The following is an 18,851-nucleotide window of genomic DNA, read 5'->3' on the forward strand; positions in this document are numbered from 1 at the left end:
GCTTTAAAGAAAACACTTAAAAAAAGCTCCACTGTGTAGGATCTACTCCCATCAAGCGGTGAAAGTCTATATGACAACCAACTGAATTTTACTTTCTAGCCCCCCCCATTCGGAACGCGTTTTAACTCGTACGGTGGCCCGGCCGTGTCATGCCAAGGTTAACATGGCTTCCAGTAGTTACAAAGCAAAAGCAATGAAAAAAAAATGAACAATTTGCAATGTCATTTGCGTGTGATCCATCAAAGCACACAGATTTATGTTTAACATGGAAAAAGTCTGATTGTCATGATATGTCCGCTTAAAATCACATACAAAAAGCAACCATAAACGTAGCTTAGACACTTCTTTTTTCATCGACGCGAGGAAAATATCACACGGGCTGTTAAACTTGGTATTAAGATGTGTTTTCATTGATCAGATCACAAGTGGACGAGAGAGACACATTACGTTTACACTTGGTGTTTAAATCCGTCTCTTTTTGTCCATTTTCGACAGCTTCTCTTCAGATTACTGAGGAGATGGTTTGTGGACGAGTCCCTCTCCTGTCATTTACTCATGAGCTGGAGTAATGACAGGTTTAAATGGACACGAACTAATATGTCAGAGTCCAATGCTTATGTTTAAGTAAACATTACATGTCTGTGTATATGTACGAGCTTTCTCTGATATTGGTGAAATAAGATCGCTCAACTTTCACACGCTTGTAAAATGAAACGAAAGACGCGCAGATCAGACGCTTTTATCAATGAAAGGCTAAAAATAGCGCTGTACACCGTGTGTTTGTGTTAGAGGTCAGAAAAGATGAAAAACATTTATCTCAGTACCTCAGATTACATAAATGTGCGGAGAGACGGCGTGTGGCTGTTCCAAGACATTAAACCACATGCATGTTTACACTAACAAGTGTTACGCATACCCATGCTATAGTTAGCCAAGGAACTATAAAACTTCAAGTTTACAACATAAACTGTATAGATGTAAACGAATATGCTGAATTACCTGTGGTGAAGTAACCTAGCAACTTCATTGTCCAATGAGCCCCATCTTGGAAAACTAACTCCAATATTGACTTTGATCTTGATGTTTTTCCTGTCGCGTTGTCGTTTAAAATCCCTGTTTCGCTTCCTTGGCGACTTGTTTTAATGTCCTCGAGAATAGTTCTTCAACAGGCTTTCAAATCAAAGCATTAGATCGCAGGTTTATCACGGCGTGCGGCCGAAGGATTCAGTCTAACGCAGGTCGCATATCCGGGCTGCATACGTCATCAAGCCTGGTTTATTTAAATTAACTGAGCATTACATTCGCAAGTCATAAGCATATTACATCAATTTACAATTAACTAAGAATAAATGTCAGTTTTATAATTGTTAATATTCTGAAATAAGACTGTCTTGATGACGTATACCGCCTACACATGCAACCTCCGTAGGCTTCAGCTCGCGGCCAGCTTGAGTGTACTCTGAAAGCGCGAAAGGTGGAGCTTGAATTTCAGGAATGTCCCTCGTCGGCGAATGTATTTCAAAGATGGAGGCACAACATGGATTCAGCCAGAGAGCGACTCGATCGTATGTATTTTAAATAGCAGATTCTACACTTACGAGAATACTTTGATTAGTGGGGTGGAAGGAATTACACATGAATGAGCACATACTTTTGGAAGAAAACATGGGTTTTTGCTAAGAATTAACTAAAAAAAGTACACACTGGAGCTTTAAGGAGAAAAAAGTGGATCGCCGTTTACATTTCCCCCCAGTGGACGCAGTTCTACTAATAGGAGGGGTATGAAAAGTTTCCTGTTTTCCACTTTTGTGTCTTTAAACGCTCGTTTTTTTTGAGGTCGACAGCTTATAAAAATAATTTCTGGGTTCTTTGGCTTGTTAGCTGTACATATTGTCACACAGCAGCGTTTAGGCAGTATTCTGTTTTTTGTTATAAGCCAGAAATGACAAGGAGGCGGCCTCTTGCAATACAAAGTCAATGGAGACGATTGGATTGTTATCCCCCCGGTGGGCGTGGTTTTCAGGTTATGACGCGCTGCGCTCTGTCTCTATTATATGGAAAAGAGGAGCAAAATAAAAACATAATGGTTTGAAAGTGTTTAAGTGTGACAACATTTTTGGTTTGAACAATACTTGTTAAAATGGGCAGAAGTTTTCTTGAATATCAGTGGTCACTGCAAAATATTTTTGAAACGCATGCCTGAGGCTTTTTTTCATGTCACACTGCTCACAGTTGCTCACATTAGTGTCCATGGTGAAGCTTTCTGCCTGATCACATTTATTCAGCTTGCGTGCTTTAGCATGAACCACCATTAATATTGCTTAGCTTTTGGTTGGACTAGTATTAAGGTTTACATGAAAACTCAAAATGATCTAAAGTGACTACCCTAGCCCACCTTAATATTGTGATAGAGAGTTTGGTGCAATCAAGACTGCTCCTATATTATTTGGACATTCTTGTGTGTCGTACTGTCTGTGAACTCCATTTTACTGTCAGATCAGGCTTTTTTTGTGCAAGATTGTGTATTTTTGTTCTCTAATTTTTCTAGTTTTCATTTCTTTGTTTCCCACAGAAGAGCCTCCAGCTGAGGTCAAGCCTGATCTGTCTCCTGCAGTAAAGAAGGAAGAGCCTGTGATCGTTGAGGTGAAGGCACAGGATGGATCCGCCCCTGTTACCACGGCAGCACCACCAACTGCCTCCAGCGGCAGTGGCCGTAGAAAGAAGAAGCAGAAGGTGGAGTCTGTTGTCACAGGTGAGGTTTCAGTTAAATTTCTCTAGTGAGTCAACAGTGAGCAAATGTCAATAATTGATTTGAAGTGGATGCCCCATCAATGTGGCAAGATGTTTTTAAAGAGAACATTTACCAAGATTAGAGTCCTAAATGAAACTTGTGAGTTGTTTATATGGTTAACACATTATATGATTTATTTATAAAAGAGATAAGACTTCAGAGGAAAGAGTAAGAGTAAGATTCAACTGTTTTTTATCTTATCAGCAGAATGCTAACGTTGTTTGTGTTCTTGCAAACAAGCAGCGGTGTCATCCATAATTTTTTTTTGAAGGGGCTCAGTGTACACAGCTCATAGAAATTTGTGCACAAACTGATATAAATATTATGTTCACAGTCTTTTGCTTGGAACCTCCACTTACGATCTGAGCCAACGTGGCTTTATGAAAAAAAAACTTTTATGTCAAATACTAATATATCAATTAATTCAACCAATCAAAATAATTGTTGGCATTTATGTTTATTAACCTTCTGTTTAATGGCCATTAATGGATTTGCACAACAATTGCGTTATGTTATAGTGTTGCTATGTTATAAAAGTAATGTAATTTAAAATGCATAAAGTATATAAACAATGAAAATGACAAAAACAACAGTCACGTGATTTATTATAATGCTCAACGTGCCCATGTGAACTCTGGCATTGTTCCAAGATGAATCTAGAAATATACAAATATAACGTTGAAATTCACATTTTTAACCATACACAGGTAGGGTTAATTGCACATTACCATACTGGATTGTGGAAGTGTTGAGCGTGTTTTAATTCTTTAGATTTTAACAAAATGCAGCAGCAAGGAGCCTGCGACCCCATACAGATGCTGATGTCATCTGCGACAGCCCTGTTGTATCTGCAGCGCCTGCCGCCTGAATAATGCAACATCAGGGTTCCCACAGGTCCTTGAAATCCTTGAAAGTTTGTGAATCTGGGGGAAAAAATTCAAGGCCCTGGGAAGATTTTGAAAATATACATACATAGATACAGGTTATTGAAAGTGCTTGAATCTATTTTATGCAAGAAGTTTTCTGGAAAAATCCATATTATTCCCTGTGTAGTGTAGGATAATATCATACAAATTCTAGACTTTTTAAGCACACGTGCTAAACTGTTTGCTTTAAATGCTTATATCTTCTGTATGCGAATGTTGATTCATACTAAAATGCTTTTTTGCATAGTTGTGTTTGACACATGAAAACGTCTTGCGTATGTAACTGTTGTTCCCTGAGAAGGGAACGAGACACTGTGTCTCCCTTGCCATACTTCCTGCATCCCTGTAACGCTGTCTTGGGCAATATTTCAGATAGCGATGTACTTCCTGGCTCCCGCGTCACCCTGTCTTTGTTGTTAAGTCTCATCAATGGTTGAATTTGATATACACATTCAGACCCACTTACCCCTGGAGGCGTCCCTAAAGTGTCACTGCAGTGATGCAGCGTGAGTTCCCTCGAAAGGAAACTGTAACAATGTATCTTAAAAGGTAACACGATGTAACCTTGCTCTCACATGAAATATGTCCCCACATTTAGTCCTTGAATTTGAGGGTATTGGACCTGAAATGTCCTTGAATTTGAAGTTAACTAAGGTGTGGGAACCCTGAACATTTAACATGATCAAAAACCTATCAGAGCGGTGAAAATGTATTGAGGATGCACAGAACTGATTATATTAGACCTATTAAACATTAAAATGCAAGTAACAGATTAGTAGATGCTTCTTTGATTTGTAGGTTGTATGCAAAATCCATTTGGCTCGACAAACTGCATGACGCCTCTGCAAACAAGGGATTGAACCACATGTACTTATTTTATGATTTACTTTTGTACTTTGCGGGGCAATGAAAACAAATTTTTATAATCATTCCCTACTATCAAGTTCAAAAAAAATTTCCCCAAAAACAATATGATGTGTGTAAGCAACAAGCCACAGTTTAATTTGTTATTCACTGAGAAATTTGGTCAATGACAGAAATGTTATTTTTGACTAAATTGTTTTTTTTTTTAGTGGAGGAGGTACATCTGGTCCAGTCTTCTGCCCCCATCATTGAGTCGACTGCCCCGACAAATCATCAAAACAACCAGAACAATCAAAACAACGAGGCTCCGCCCCCTGCCCCTCCACCCACTAAGCATGGCAAGAAACAGAAAGGTGAAACCAACAAAGGTGCTTTGTTTATTTATTTAAAGCTCACGTAACACACGCTGTTTTTGCATTTCTGATGTTAATCTGGAGTATCTATAGAGTAGTATGACATCCTTTATATCTCTGAAGAGTCTTTAGTTTAATCAGATTTATAAAAGAAAGATTAGCTTTACTGAATCTTTCTGATAACGTACGAAAAAATTAAGAAGGAGGAGTTATACTGCAGGAGGAGCGAGTACGAGTCATGCAACACTATACAACACTGTTTTAACTTATGATTCACTACATATTTGTGTCATTTATATAATATGCATGCAACTATTTCCAACATAAGACAGAAGTCTTGCACCGCGTGCAACTCGTCATGACCCGGTTGGGAAAATCCACCGCATCAAACACACACGTAAAACTCCGCTGCTACCCCGGATAATAAACTATATCCATCGTTTTCATAAGGCTGGATTTCTTCTCCTTACATCCAAAAACACACATCATCTTTCGTGCCATTGTTGACTTTTGAAATTAAAGTAAGCTGAGTGGCGTGATAAGCTGTTTGCAAGCTCTAGTGTCTCCCGCTGATTGACGGGTGGGCGGGATTTTCGGGGAAAGTGCCCATTTAAAGAAGTGATGCGTATAGAAAACCCCTGAAACGTCAGTTGGAACTGTAATCGAAAAAAACTTTCCGAAACTTGTACGAACACTGGCGAAGTGCATTCGGCACAGAAATACTCTGTAACATGTCCAACTGCTTTTTTGACACTTTGCCTACGTTTAGCATGAGGAAACAACTCTATAACTGTGTTAATAAGTCATAATGCTTGAAATACCATTGAACCCCCCCTTTAAAACTAAAAATAATCCGTTTTATTAATCTGAATGCAGGTGTAATGTAAAGCTGTTTTGCACTGCCACTACACAGCCTTTTTGTTTGCGTCCACTAAACACCAAATTTAAAGGAAAATTTAAAAGTTTATAGAAAATAATAAAAAGAGAAAACCAAAGTTTATAATTCACCCGATTTTCCAAAATAGGCTTTATCACGTGGCTTTTGAAATATAATTTACCTCAATTTCAATGCATTTTGGTAATGGCTCACCTCAGTCACCAAAGCATCCACTTGCATCAATGGATTTCCTATATTTTATTGGTGAGCTTGAGTTAACTGTTTATATTTTAACTATTGTTTTTAAATAAAGAAATGGCCATGACCACTCAATCCATTCAGTATTATATAGGACTATCGTCAACCCAAATAACTATAAGGCTTGTGTCTTATTCTCTCAAAAAAATAGGATGGCAAAAGTCCAAGTATGCAAATGAACGCCCAACCTTGAATTGTTGCAAATCTGTGAGAGTCCTCTAGACAGTGAGCACCATATTTCTGAAGATCCACTGCAGTGACAGATTGCAGTTTGATATGAGTTCTGTAAAGAGTTGGCAGTGATTACATCATACATGCTTTCTGAGTACTGTAGCGATCACAGCAGTTGTCTGATACTTTTGTTTATATTTGTGTGCAGAGAACCCAGAGGTGAAGTTTAAAGAGCTGGCGGCGAGTCTCGGGGGACTGGTCATGTCGGACTCTGATGTGGTCAACCTCGTCTCTATTCTCCGTGACAAGAGTCCCAATGCTCTGGACGCCTGGTATAAGGTAAGAGGGGATTCATATGCGTCCTCTCAGCTTTTAGAGTTTGAGAGCTTTTTATGATCGTTCTGGTTTTGCTTTCACAGAATGCAGTTAAGTTTGAGCCAACTGCACAACAACTGGCAGAGAAGGATCGTCTTTTGAACACGCTGCAGGAGGAAGCGTCCATCGCCAAGGGCAAAGTCAAACAGCTGAGCCAGGTTAGCCATTCGTGTCTTTTGTTTACTTGAATAAAAGGTTGTGGAGTACAATTTGATGTTTTATGATATTTTATTAGATGTTACATTATAACATAGCATGAAAAAATACTGAATACAGAAGTAGTTAAGTAGTTAAGCTCATATCTTTTCAGCATACTAAACATACTTTTTTTTGGCCTTTCCCACCTTGGTAGTCTTGGTTTACAGTATTTAATAAGTTAAATTTATATAGTGGTCTCATATAGGGTTGTAAAAATACATTGGTATGGAATGATGCATCAATCAATAGTCTAATGATACGATGCATTGATGCCACAAGTAAAATGTCAATATGAAGTACCTTAATTTTGACTGTTTTTACATGTTCACGTAACGTTCGTCTACATATTTCCGCCAAAGGTTGCATTTTTATTGTATGCCGAACTTTTGTGCTGCGTATGGATGTTAGGCCTACTAGCACTATGCATTATATTTAGAATTATAATTATAATTTATAATTAGTTTCGGTCATGACGGTGTTGCCCTTGCTTCTACTTTGTCCATCGATCAAGTGACTTTTCATAAATGAGTGAAAAACGAACAAATTAATAAATCAGTAAACTACTGCCCCACCCCCCAATACTATCGTGTATCGGCGATCCTACAGGCTGACTTTCTCAAATGGGACATACCGTCCAAAACTAGTCTGCTGTCAGATGCTGTCTAAATATCATTAAATCGATCAATATACCCCTGAATTGAACTGAAATGAAATCACAGAAATGTTTTATTTATTTTTAGAGGTATTTGGCTAGGACAGTGGTTCTCAAACTGGGGGCCGGAGCCTCGAGGTGGTGCCAAAGGGGGCGTCAGTTTTATGACATTTTATAAAATACATTAATTTATCATGAATTCTGTGTAATTAAATCAAAAAAAGTTTCTACTAACTTATTTTAATTAAACAAAACATTAAATTATACAGTTACATTTTAGAACTGTTTTTTTGGCCTAAATTTTCTTTGGGGGGCCCCCGAAGGAATGCACCGTACACAAAGGGGGCCGACCGCTGAAAAAGTGGGCTAGGAGAATCAATATAATATCATATCATGACCCTAAATTCATAATTTTTGCATTTATGGTCCCTCACACATTTTTGCAGAAAATCCTGGTGTGCGAAAATTTGCCACTAATAATTTATTTATTATTTATTTTTTTACTTATTAGTTTAATCTTTTTTTATTTTGTAGGTTTATTTAATGTTTTTTGATTGAAAAGAGACTGTCTCCATACATGTTACAGTGTGGCAAAAATTACAAAAACCTAAAATATAGCACCTCATAATATTTAGCTTAACCTCCCAAGGTGGTTTTTGAAAGCAGCAGAGATTCAACGGTTATTATTTGTACGCTATACATAGAGAGCGCCATGTGCAGTACAATTATAACAGAATATTGCAAATTGAACTATAAATATAACACTATTAGCTTTGCTTCACTTTGAAGAGCTTTATGGTAATTTATTGAATGGGGCTTTAGGAACTGCAGGCTGAGAAGCAGAAGACGAGCCGTGTGGAGTCTCTGCTACATGAACAGCGGGTTGCCATAGAGAAAGACATCATGCAGGCTAAAGCTCAGAGCTACAAAGAAATGCAGATTAAGGTAATACATCTCACCAGTTGATAAAGGCTATCCTGCAGAGGATCGCACTCTTGTAGTGTGTTTATGATAACAACCAAAGAAAAGTAAACGTTCTCTTTGCAGTTCCAGCAGGTAAGAGAGCAGCTGGAGGGTCAGATTGCCCGATTACAGCAGGAGAACGGCATTCTCAGAGATGCTGTGGAAAGATGCTCCACCACCAACCAGATGGAGACCAAGTGAGTTCCAACAAACCCCTGACATTCATTAATGCTGTTAAATGGTGCAGATTGTTCTCTTGAACAGCATCAAAATAAATGGTTCATTTATCATCTCCATTTCACAGGCTTTTGGGTTTATCCTTGCTTTGATCCTGTGTAACATTGGGTCTCATTCATCAATCCACCGTAGAAACAAGCATAATAAAAAGACATTGTGTAAAGGCAGTTTAGAGCCAGATCACTTTATTAACTTAATTATATATTTTTTTGTAAATATATAAGTATTATGTATATAAGTAGTTATTGTAAGACAATTCTTGTGATATAATGCCCACACGAAATTTACATTTTTTTAGGTATTGGTGTTCTTTGGACTAAATTAATTAATAAATATCATACTTTGTGTGAATTTTGTTGCAGGTTTTGCACATAACAATGAAGGTAGAATTAGTAAATTAATGATAAATCCTATAAATACACTCCCGCTCTCTTTCTCTCATGAAATCTCTCTTTTCATTTGTTGAACTGAACAAAAACACAATTTCTAACTTACTCATTATTCCTTTTTAGATCGGATTATATCATGCTAAATCAAAACTTGCGTAAACAACGTGAATCCTGAAGTGAGATTTGACCGTAGCCACCATTCACATTTCATATTGAAAAATCTTAAAGGTGCAGTGTGTAAATTCTAGCGGCATCTAGTGGTGAGGTTGCGCACTGCAACCAAGTTCTCCGTCCACGGCTCACTCCTCGCTTTTGAAAAACATAGATAAGCTACGGTAGCCACCAAAGGACAAACGTGTCATAGTCGGAGACAAGTTTGTCTGATAAGGGCTCCTGTAGAAACGTGGCGGCACAAAATGGTGACTTCCATGTAAGGGGACCCTCGGTGTATGTAGATAAAAACGTCTCATTCTAAAGTAATAAAAACATAACGGTTCATTATGAAAGGTCTTTATACACCACTGATATTATAGTTATGTATATTATATTGCATTTCTATCAAGAGATCCTCCTAAAAGTTACACACTGCACCTTTAAGACAAAAGTCTTAGTCAGTTGTATGCTTCTTTCATAAAGAAGACCCATTGCGAGAGGTTCACAAAATGAGAAGATATGTGCAAGTAAAACTTTTGAGATACACTACAGAAAGTTGTTTGGGACAATATTAAAGCCATTGTTTTGACAAGATTGTAGTGGCAGAGTAAAATCTAACCAGCTAGTATATTCTGCAACACAACATTTTAGGGCAACATAACAGTAGTGAGTTTATCATCTTATTTATCTTGGATATACCAATGCCATTGTATGACCTATTAATATTCATATGACCCCTGTTAAAGATCTTATATGTCCACACATGACGAACATTAAAGGAGTATTGGAAACCCCTGGGAAAGTTTCCACAATGCTTTGAAATGGTTTAAAATTTAGCTTGTGTTTGTGTGTTCAGGCAGTCATCCGAGCTTAATAAGCTGCGTTCAGAATACAATGGCCTGATGAAAGAGCTGGGGGACACCAAAAACAAGCTCCAGCAGGAAGAGCTACAGCGGAAGAGCCTTGAAGTCAACTATAAGCAGAACGTGTCTCAACTGGAGGTACACAGCCCATGACACTTTCATGCAGCTATGCGCTACACATTCAATCATGACATCATCACACCCCAAGTATACACACTGGCATCATCACATTCTTACATGGCTCTGCACTATAAACTTCATCATGACATCACCCCCCCCCCCCAGTATACACACTGGCATCATCACAACCTTACAGGGCTCTATAGTCTGCACTATAAATTTCATCATGGCATCATCGCACCTTCAGTATACACTCTGACATCACATCCTAACTATACGAATCATTACAACCCCACATGTCTGCCCTATACATTTCATGATGACATTATCACATCCTTTATCAGCCCTGCATTCATTTAGTTATTATTTCTGAGTCATTTCTAAAGATACTGGCTTACAAAAATGCATTATTATGTGCCGAATTATTTACTTATGCTCTGTACCGATTTCCACATACAGTATGTAAGTGCAGGTTAGAATCAGTATGATTTTTCCTTTTTACGCTGTCTTCAAAAATCACATTTTTGTTACATGTGACGGAAAAATAATCAATGTTTCCTCACTGCTGTGTGGCGAAAATTTGCAATTCACCTTTTTTAATGGCTTTGCATAATCTCTTTTGACTCTTGTCTCAGGACGCTAAACGTAGCTGGGAAGACTTGCAGAACTTTTTGCACAGCGTGAATGCAGAGCGAGAAAAGCTTCAGGCTGCTAAACAAGGTACAAACACACACATCAGCTTACAATCATCAAGTGTTCTGCACACAGCATTCAACTTTCTTCTTCTGTGTCCTCTCAGAGCTGCAGAATCAGCTGATGGCAGTCGAGACCGAGATAACCAATAAAAGCAAGGAAATCCAGAATCTCCACAACAATCTGACAGAGACTCTCATCTGTAAGGAGCAGGAGCAGAAAAAGGTCATGCAGCTGGAGCAGAAGGTCAGGCAGCTTTTGGAGGCATCACAGCACACCATGCAGCCTGACGGACAAGTCCAGGTATCTTGTTATTATCTCAAACTAGGGTGACCTAAGGTTTTCCTCGTGTTATGACAGTGCTGACGACTGTGCTATGTTGTTGCTTGCAGGATCTTCTTAATGAAAACAAAACGCTGAAGGTACAGATGGATAATCTTCAGGCTCAGATCAACACTCAGGTGTGTGATGAATCTTGTCTCTGCTTGTTGGTGGACTGTCGTAGTTGAGACTGACTTCTACTTTTCTCTTCCCCATCAGGCTACAGCTGTATCACATTTTGATGAGCTTCAAAAACTGTAAGTGATGACCTCTCAGAGCAAGCCGTTTTTAGTTTCTTAATGTAGCGTCTTAACCGGGCAAGACAAGTTACTTTCCACTGTTGATTTGTGTCTGAAATGGAAATTCTTCACAAAGCAACACACTGACCCTCATTTATTAAACGAAAGTAGAAACCGAATGAAAAAACCCGCTTATGACAACGCCCACGTGTGATTCATTTCGTATGCAGACAGTTTCGTCCCACAAATGAATGGGGGTTGATTAATGTGACTACTGAAAACAATGGTCATTTGAATATTACACCCATATAAATTAAGCCTATTTTGAAAAGCTAAATAAAACGAGAGTTACGTATGTAACTACGGTTCTATGAATCCCGGATGACCGCCAGAGGCGGTGCTTAAGCACTGAATGATCCATCTCGCGCATGCGCAGGTCGAGTGTTTATACCAACAAAGTCACCCGTGACCCCTGATGCCTACGGAGAGTCTATAACTTCCGGTGACATCAGAGGATCTGTTCCTACAGAATCTTCTCGCGAGTACACGGGAATTCTGAGTGACAGAACGCTCTGGCGGTCATCCGGGATTCATAGAACCGTAGTTACATACGTAGCTCTCGTTCTATTTCATCCCTACTGACCGCCAGAGGCGGTGCTTAAGCACTGGATGACACATACCAGAAAAGTCACGAGGAATTTAGCACGTACCTTATTGAGAGGACAGCGCAGAGTCTGGCAACAGGACCACCTCCAGTGGATGGGGGGTGGCGACATTCACCCGGTAGAACCTGGAGAAGGTACTCGGGGATGCCCATGATGCCGCCTCACAGATGCGCTCCAGGGGCACGCCGCGCAGGGCCGCCCATGAAGTTGAGACTGCCCTGGTAGAGTGGCACCTCACCCCGGATGGCAGGGGGTGACCACCTCGTTTATATGCCTGGGTGATTACATCCACCACCCAATGAGACAACCGCTGTTTGGAGAGAGCACAGCCCCTCCTAGGACCACCATAGCAGAGGAAGAGCTGGTCTGACTGCCTTATACTTGCAGTCGCGACAACGTAGGCTCTGAGAGCCCGTACGGGACACAGCAGCTGTAATCTGTCCTCCCCTTCTGGGGGAGTAAATTGTGCCAGGTGGATAGGCTGGTTAAGGTTGGTTGATGACAAAACCTTCGGAAGAAAAGCTGAATTCGGCCACAGGGTAACCCCCGAGCCATCGGAGTTCCACCTCAAACATGAGTCACTCACAGAGAGCGCATGAAGTTCCCCAACACGTTTCGCTGACGTGATAGCAAGGAGAAAGGCAGTCTTAATAGAGACCCACTTCAGCTCTGCCTGAGCCAGGGGTTCAAAGGGAGGTGAACATAGGGAATCGAGCACCAGGTGTAGATCCCAGGCTGGAGCGCGTTGTGCTCGTGGGGGGCGTAACCGCCATGCACCCTTCAGAAAAAGGGACACCAATCTGTGACACCCCACCGTGTCGTTGTCCACCCGAGCATGTCGAGAGGAAATGGCTGCCACATATACCCTCAAGGTAGCCGGGGACCGGCCGCCATCCAAGAGTGACTGGAGAAACTCTAGAATCTTTGGAACTGAACAGTGCACAGGGTCCACATTCCTGTCTGAGCACCATGTAGTAAACAGCCGCCACCTGTTCTCATACTGCGCCCGGGTAGAAGGCGTCCTTGCATTCAATATGGTATTGCAGACGCCATCTGAACACTCAGTCAGCAGCGGGTCGGGCCCTGCAGCGACCAGACCCACAGCTGCAGGCGGTGAGGATCGGGATGCCAGATTTGGCCCCGTAACTGAGACAGGAGATCCCTCCTGTCTGTGAGGCGCCACGGTGAACCGTTGCAGAGACTGTACAACAGTGGAAACCATGTTCTTCCCGGCCAGAAGGGGGCTACCAACAGTAGCCTGTGACCGTGTTGGAGGACTCTCTGCAGTGTTGGAAGAATCAGAGGGATTGGTGGAAAAGCATAGAGGAGAACCTCTGGCCAATCGTGTGCGAGAGCATCCTGGCCCAGAGGGCTGCTCTTCTCCGTCCAGGAGAACCAAAGGGGGCAATGGGTCGATTCCTCTGAGGCAAAGAGATCCACCCCTGCCCTGCCGAAGATGTCCCAGATGCTGAGGACCACATCCGGATGAAGCCGTCACTCCCCCGGCGGAGGCTTGCAACGGGAGAGTAAGTCTGCCGCCTGATTCTGCTCCCCAGGCAAATACATCGCCCTCAGGCTGGCCAGGTGTGGCCCTGCCCACAGCAGGAGATCCTGGGATGCCTGCAGCAGTGGTGCAGACTTGGTGCCTCCTTGGTGGTTTATGTGAGACACAGTCGAGACATTGTCTGATCGCACAAGCACATGCCGGCCTCCCAGGAAGGGAAGGAAAACCTGCAATGCCTTGTGCACAGCCCGCAGTTCCAGGACATTGATGTGCTGTGAGCGCTCCTGCACAGACCACAGCCCCTGAGCTGTTCGATTCTGCCACACAGCACCCCATCCCGAGAGGGAAGCATCTGTTGTGAGGATTTCCCGACGAGATGCGATGGAACCCAAGGGCATGCCCTGCAGGAGAAATGACCTTACTCTCCATGGGGCCAGAGCAAGAAGGCAACGACGTGACACCTTGAGTTTCCTGTGCCGGTGCCACTTGACATCTAGATGAAAGCCGTGCAACCACCTCTGGAGGGGACGCAGCGACAGCAGTCCTAGAGGAATCACGGAAGCGGCAGCTGTGAGTTTCCCTAGGAGGCGCAAAAACTCCACATAGCATAACTGCCTGCCCCCCCGAAACAGGAGGAGGCGGCGGAGGATGTCGTCCACCCGCTGTGGTGATGGGCGAGCCTTCATGGTGATTGCATCGAGAGTCATCCCGAGAAAAAGCGTGCCCTGCGATGGAACCAGGCAACTCTTTGTAAAATTCACCCGGAGGCCCAGGCGGGCCACATGAGAGAGAAGACACGACGTGTCCAGTGCCACCTGAAACTGGGATGGCGCACAGATGAGCCAGTCGTCCAGATATGGGAGAATCTTCATGCCCCGCGACTGCAAGTGCGAGAGGGCTGCCGTCACACACCTGGTGAACACCCGAGGGGAAAGGGAGAGACCGAATGGGAGCACTCGGAACTGGAAATGACGCCCTTGAAAGGCAAACCGCAGAAACTGACGATGGTGTGGAGCTATAGGAGAGTGGTTTACGTCAGTAGACCTGAAGGATGCCTACTTCCACATCCCTTTGGCAATTGTACGTAGAACCTCTGCAGTGGTCAGCATGTGGAACCTCAGAACCTTCAGGAACCTGTTGAGACCCCTTAGGTCGAGGATAGGACGGAGTCCGCCATCTTTCTTTGCTACCAGAAAGTAAGTTGAGTAGAACCCCCCGGGGTGCAATAGGGGATCTACTGGCTCGATGGCGCCCTTGTCCAGGAGGGCGGACAACTCCTGGGTGAGGGCTTGGGCTTTTGCCGGGTCGCTTATGATGGTCATCTTGACCCGGCCATGGGCTGGGGGCCGGCGTCGGAACTGAAGTTTGTACCCGTGGGTTAAGGTTGAGAGCACCCATGGGTCCCTGATGGAAGCAGCCCAATAGCTGAGCTGCTGCTGGGAAAAACAGCCGACGGCCGACCCCCGGGCTTCAGCGCCGGGGTCCCCGGCCTCTAATGGTTCCAGAGGCACGACGGGTTGGAAAGAACTGAGGTTGTCCTGAGGGCAGCCGGTCAGGCACCCGAAAGGTCAGTGCCTGCTGCTGAGCAGGCTGTGGACGTGGGCGCAGAGACCTTAGGTAGCCCCTAGGGTGAGCCTGTGGACGAGAGCTGCGCTGTGGGGCAGCTGGAGGACCTCTAGGCCTGCTAGGAGGCGGAACGCTTCTTTGAAGCCCGGACAGCTGCTGTCGAGTCCGTCCGGCTTGGACCGTGCGCTCAAGCGCTTTCAGAGCTGCGGAACCAAACAGCTCCCCTGGTTCCACCGGAACACTGCGGAGGGTTCTCCTACAGGCCTCAGTGAGAGGAGATTGTGCCAACCATACCTGGCGGCGAGCCTGCACAAGAGTAGACATCAACCGCCCCAATTCCCTAGACATCAATGCGAATGCCTGTAGTGAAGCATTGCTAAAATTGTGGACAGAGGCATCCAACTCAGTCTCCTGCAGGGAAGTTGACAAAGCGAGCATCAGGTGGGACATGGAGTTACCGATGCGTCCCATGCGGGCCGCTGCATCATAGGCCTTACAGAGCAGGTCATCTGTAACCCGGCACTGGGGACGAGGGCACCTAGCATCCGGCCTCAAAGCCTCATCAGGTGAGATGATAAGAGCCGCTATTGTCGGCTCAACTGCTGGCATGCGGTCCAATCCGAACTTCTGGGCGTCCTGCATGGCTGCCAGGGTCCGGCCATCGGACGTTGCATGAGAGAGGGCCCTAGAATCCCTCCAACATGCCTGCAACTCCCTCAAATACTCCTCCGATGGGGGCGCAGTAAAGCTGACGGAGGCTGGGACACGCCTGAAAAAAGCACTGGCCGGAGCCGGCTGAGTTTGCGGGACGTCCAACTGGAGACGAGCAAGAGCCTTACGAATGATGGCTCTCATAGAGCAGTCCTCAACACCACCAGTAGAGCTATGGGTTGAAGAACGGGAGCAGGCCCCAGAAGGTTGGGAGGCTTCCATCTGTGGAAGTACCTCTGGCTCATATTCATTAAACTGGCCAGCTGACGCTGCCATGGAAAGCACATCGTCCTCCGACTCCAAGGAGGCTGCCGAGGGGACAAAATCATCTGGCGGCTCTGCTCCAGTACCGGACTGGAAAGCCAGGAAGAGGGACTTCATAGTATTGAGCTCCGCTGTTAGTTGGTCCACTTTAGAGGCAAGCCGGGGTCCCTTAGCCTTTTTTGCAGGAGTGGGGCCTGCAGCCTCAGCAGCCCGACGTTTAGACTGCCCAGACTGATCTGGAACCAGTCGCTGGGCTGGGGTCAAATGTCCAATCGACAAAGTAGAGCCCAACAGTTGCTCCACCTCAGCCAGTCTAGCTGCCCTCACTGCCCGAGGCATGATACCGCAGTTCATGCAGGGGTCGTCAGAAAGACCCTCCTTTAAATGTTCGAAGCCAAGACATGAGGGACATAAATCATGGCCATCCTCAAGCTGCAGAGGAGCCATACAGGCCGAGCAGGAGTGGTTGCCAACCATGCTGGCAACTGAGAAAAAAGGTAGCCTCGGCGGAAACGCTGCCACCAATTAGTCACAGGGGCACACCTATGCTGGGAGCGGGAACGAAAACACTACCTTCACCAGCTAAGGGTAAACTATCCCAATGAAAAAATAGACACAGAATGCAGTACAGATGCCGGGAGAGGGAGCGAAAGCACAACCTTCACCAACAAATGTAGCAAAAAAGAAAAAAGATTAGCTTCAGCGGGAACACTGCCACCAATCTAGTCACTGAGGTACAAATATGCTGGTAACGGGAGCGAAAGCACTGCCTTCACCAGCTTAGGGTAACGAAAAAATAAGACACTAAACGCAGTACCGGTGCCGGGAGCGAAAGCACAACCGTCACCGCAAACGTTGTGAAGCCAGTTAAGGGTAAGCGCTATTAACAAAAACCGGCACAACCGAGTTGGCACGAATACACAAAGCGCCGTTAAGCGCCGAAACGATTAACAAAAAACTGGCACAACCGAGTTGTTGCAAAATACACAAAGCGCAGTTTAGCGCCGAACGATTAACAAAAAGCTGGCACAACCGAGTTGGCACGAATACACAAGCGCAGTTAAGCGCCGAACGTTTAACAAAAAACTACACAACCGAGTTGGTACTAAATACAAAAAGCGCAGTTAAAGCGCAAAAAGACGTTTAACAAAATAAACCGGCACAACCGAGTTGGCACAAAGTAACTACACGAGCGCAGTTGAACAATCAACCAAAAAACTTGTCCGTGTTACAACAATAAATCGCAGATGAATCAATAATATAAAGGTAACTGTTAACGTTAGATTACAAATGTCGGGAGAGGGAGCGAAAACACAGCCGTCACCAACAAATGCACCAAACGAGCAGTTATATAAAAAGTTTGTAACTCACCTGTCGGTAGATTTCGTTGCGGCCTTTGGAGGGCGAGCAACTCGCTGCTCCGACAATAAAATGTCACAAGGCCACCAGCAACGAATGAAACACAATATCCTGTAGTCTTTTGCTAGCGCGGAAAAAACAACCTGCGAAGCGAGAAGATGAAAAGGAACAGATCCTCTGATGTCACCGGAAGTTATAGACTCTCCGTAGGCATCAGGGGTCACGGGTGACTTTGTTGGTATAAACACTCGACCTGCGCATGCGCGAGATGGATCATTCAGTGCTTAAGCACCGCCTCTGGCGGTCAGTAGGGATGAAATAGAAGGAAGTCGGGGAAATGCAGTTTGGAGCCAGGTAACTGAAGAGAAATTGATCTTACGTAAAAAACTCTTGTAATTTCCAAATAATGAAATGATTAACATAATTACTAAGTATTTAATGTAAAAATGTATGTGACTAGTGCTGGTTTAAAGCATTGGGGTTGCTAAATGAGGGCTTAATGTACATACTTTCTTTCGCCTGTAAGGGTGTCACGATTTCAGTTTTAAAACGAAATCGATCGAAATTAGGTCACAACCTCGAACTTTGAATTAAAAAATGGGATCGCCGATGCTGCCACGCCCCCATGTCACGTCCGGTTGGCTTGCCAAGCGGGGGAAAAAACCTCTCAGAGGCAGAGATGGGGACTCGAGTCTGAGACTCGGACTCGAGTGCGACTTAAGTCGCACACACAGTGACTTCAGACTCGACTTGAGACTCGACCCTCAAAGACTTCAGACTCGACTCGGACTCGAGCCGCGCGACTCGTGAACAATGTTTATTTTTAGGAAACGTCTGATGAGCTCGCTGTCATACCCCTCCCTCCGTTACCTACAACCTGCCCACGATGTGACACGTGACGTATCTGCTCCGCGCGCGCGGCCGCGAATCGAATGCACCGGCTGCTGCTGTCCCACTCATCTGAAGCTTTGGGTAGTGCTGTGACGGATCAGCGGTTCGGCTCGCATGCGATTCGCGGATTAATATGCATTTTAAATAGGGTAAGTTTATCATTAACTTGTTATTAAGGCTCGCAATTGTTTAAATGGTTAAACAATTTAACCGCAAAAAGGCGCTCAATTGAGCAGATTTCTGTACGCACATGCGGTTAAGTGTGTCCGGTCCAGCTCCAGTCAGGTCCAGAGTTGCGCTACTTTGTGTCATACTGTAGTCCATTAACATACATTTGCTGAATAGAGCAATGAAAAACAATGTAACGTTTTTATGTGAAGCGACTGCTGCATCTTCTTCCTGAAGCGCTCCACCTGTGTTTGAACACGCGTTTCAGTGCCCCTAGTAG

The 18,851-nt window shown here is 44.1% G+C and overlaps 1 protein-coding gene across 5 annotated transcripts in view; it reads left to right on the plus strand.

The window, feature by feature from the left end:
- Nucleotides 1-18,851, plus strand: part of LOC129417279 (kinectin) — a 64,252-nt gene that overhangs the window by 14,575 nt on the left and 30,826 nt on the right. For 4 of the 5 annotated variants that reach the window (XM_055171836.2, XM_055171838.2, XM_055171839.2 and 1 more), the window contains 11 exons: nucleotides 2,573-2,752; nucleotides 4,791-4,949; nucleotides 6,449-6,579; nucleotides 6,660-6,773; nucleotides 8,288-8,410; nucleotides 8,513-8,625; nucleotides 10,064-10,208; nucleotides 10,826-10,910; nucleotides 10,990-11,186; nucleotides 11,276-11,344; nucleotides 11,424-11,461. In XM_055171836.2, the coding sequence (XP_055027811.2) occupies nucleotides 2,573-2,752; nucleotides 4,791-4,949; nucleotides 6,449-6,579; nucleotides 6,660-6,773; nucleotides 8,288-8,410; nucleotides 8,513-8,625; nucleotides 10,064-10,208; nucleotides 10,826-10,910; nucleotides 10,990-11,186; nucleotides 11,276-11,344; nucleotides 11,424-11,461 (1,354 nt within the window). The remainder of the gene's footprint in view (nucleotides 1-2,572; nucleotides 2,753-4,790; nucleotides 4,950-6,448; nucleotides 6,580-6,659; nucleotides 6,774-8,287; nucleotides 8,411-8,512; nucleotides 8,626-10,063; nucleotides 10,209-10,825; nucleotides 10,911-10,989; nucleotides 11,187-11,275; nucleotides 11,345-11,423; nucleotides 11,462-18,851) is intronic. The other variant, XM_055171835.2, reaches the window with a different exon arrangement.

Source organism: Misgurnus anguillicaudatus, unplaced genomic scaffold, assembly GCF_027580225.2.
Source record: "Misgurnus anguillicaudatus unplaced genomic scaffold, ASM2758022v2 HiC_scaffold_28, whole genome shotgun sequence".
Taxonomy (NCBI): Eukaryota; Metazoa; Chordata; class Actinopteri; order Cypriniformes; family Cobitidae; genus Misgurnus; species Misgurnus anguillicaudatus.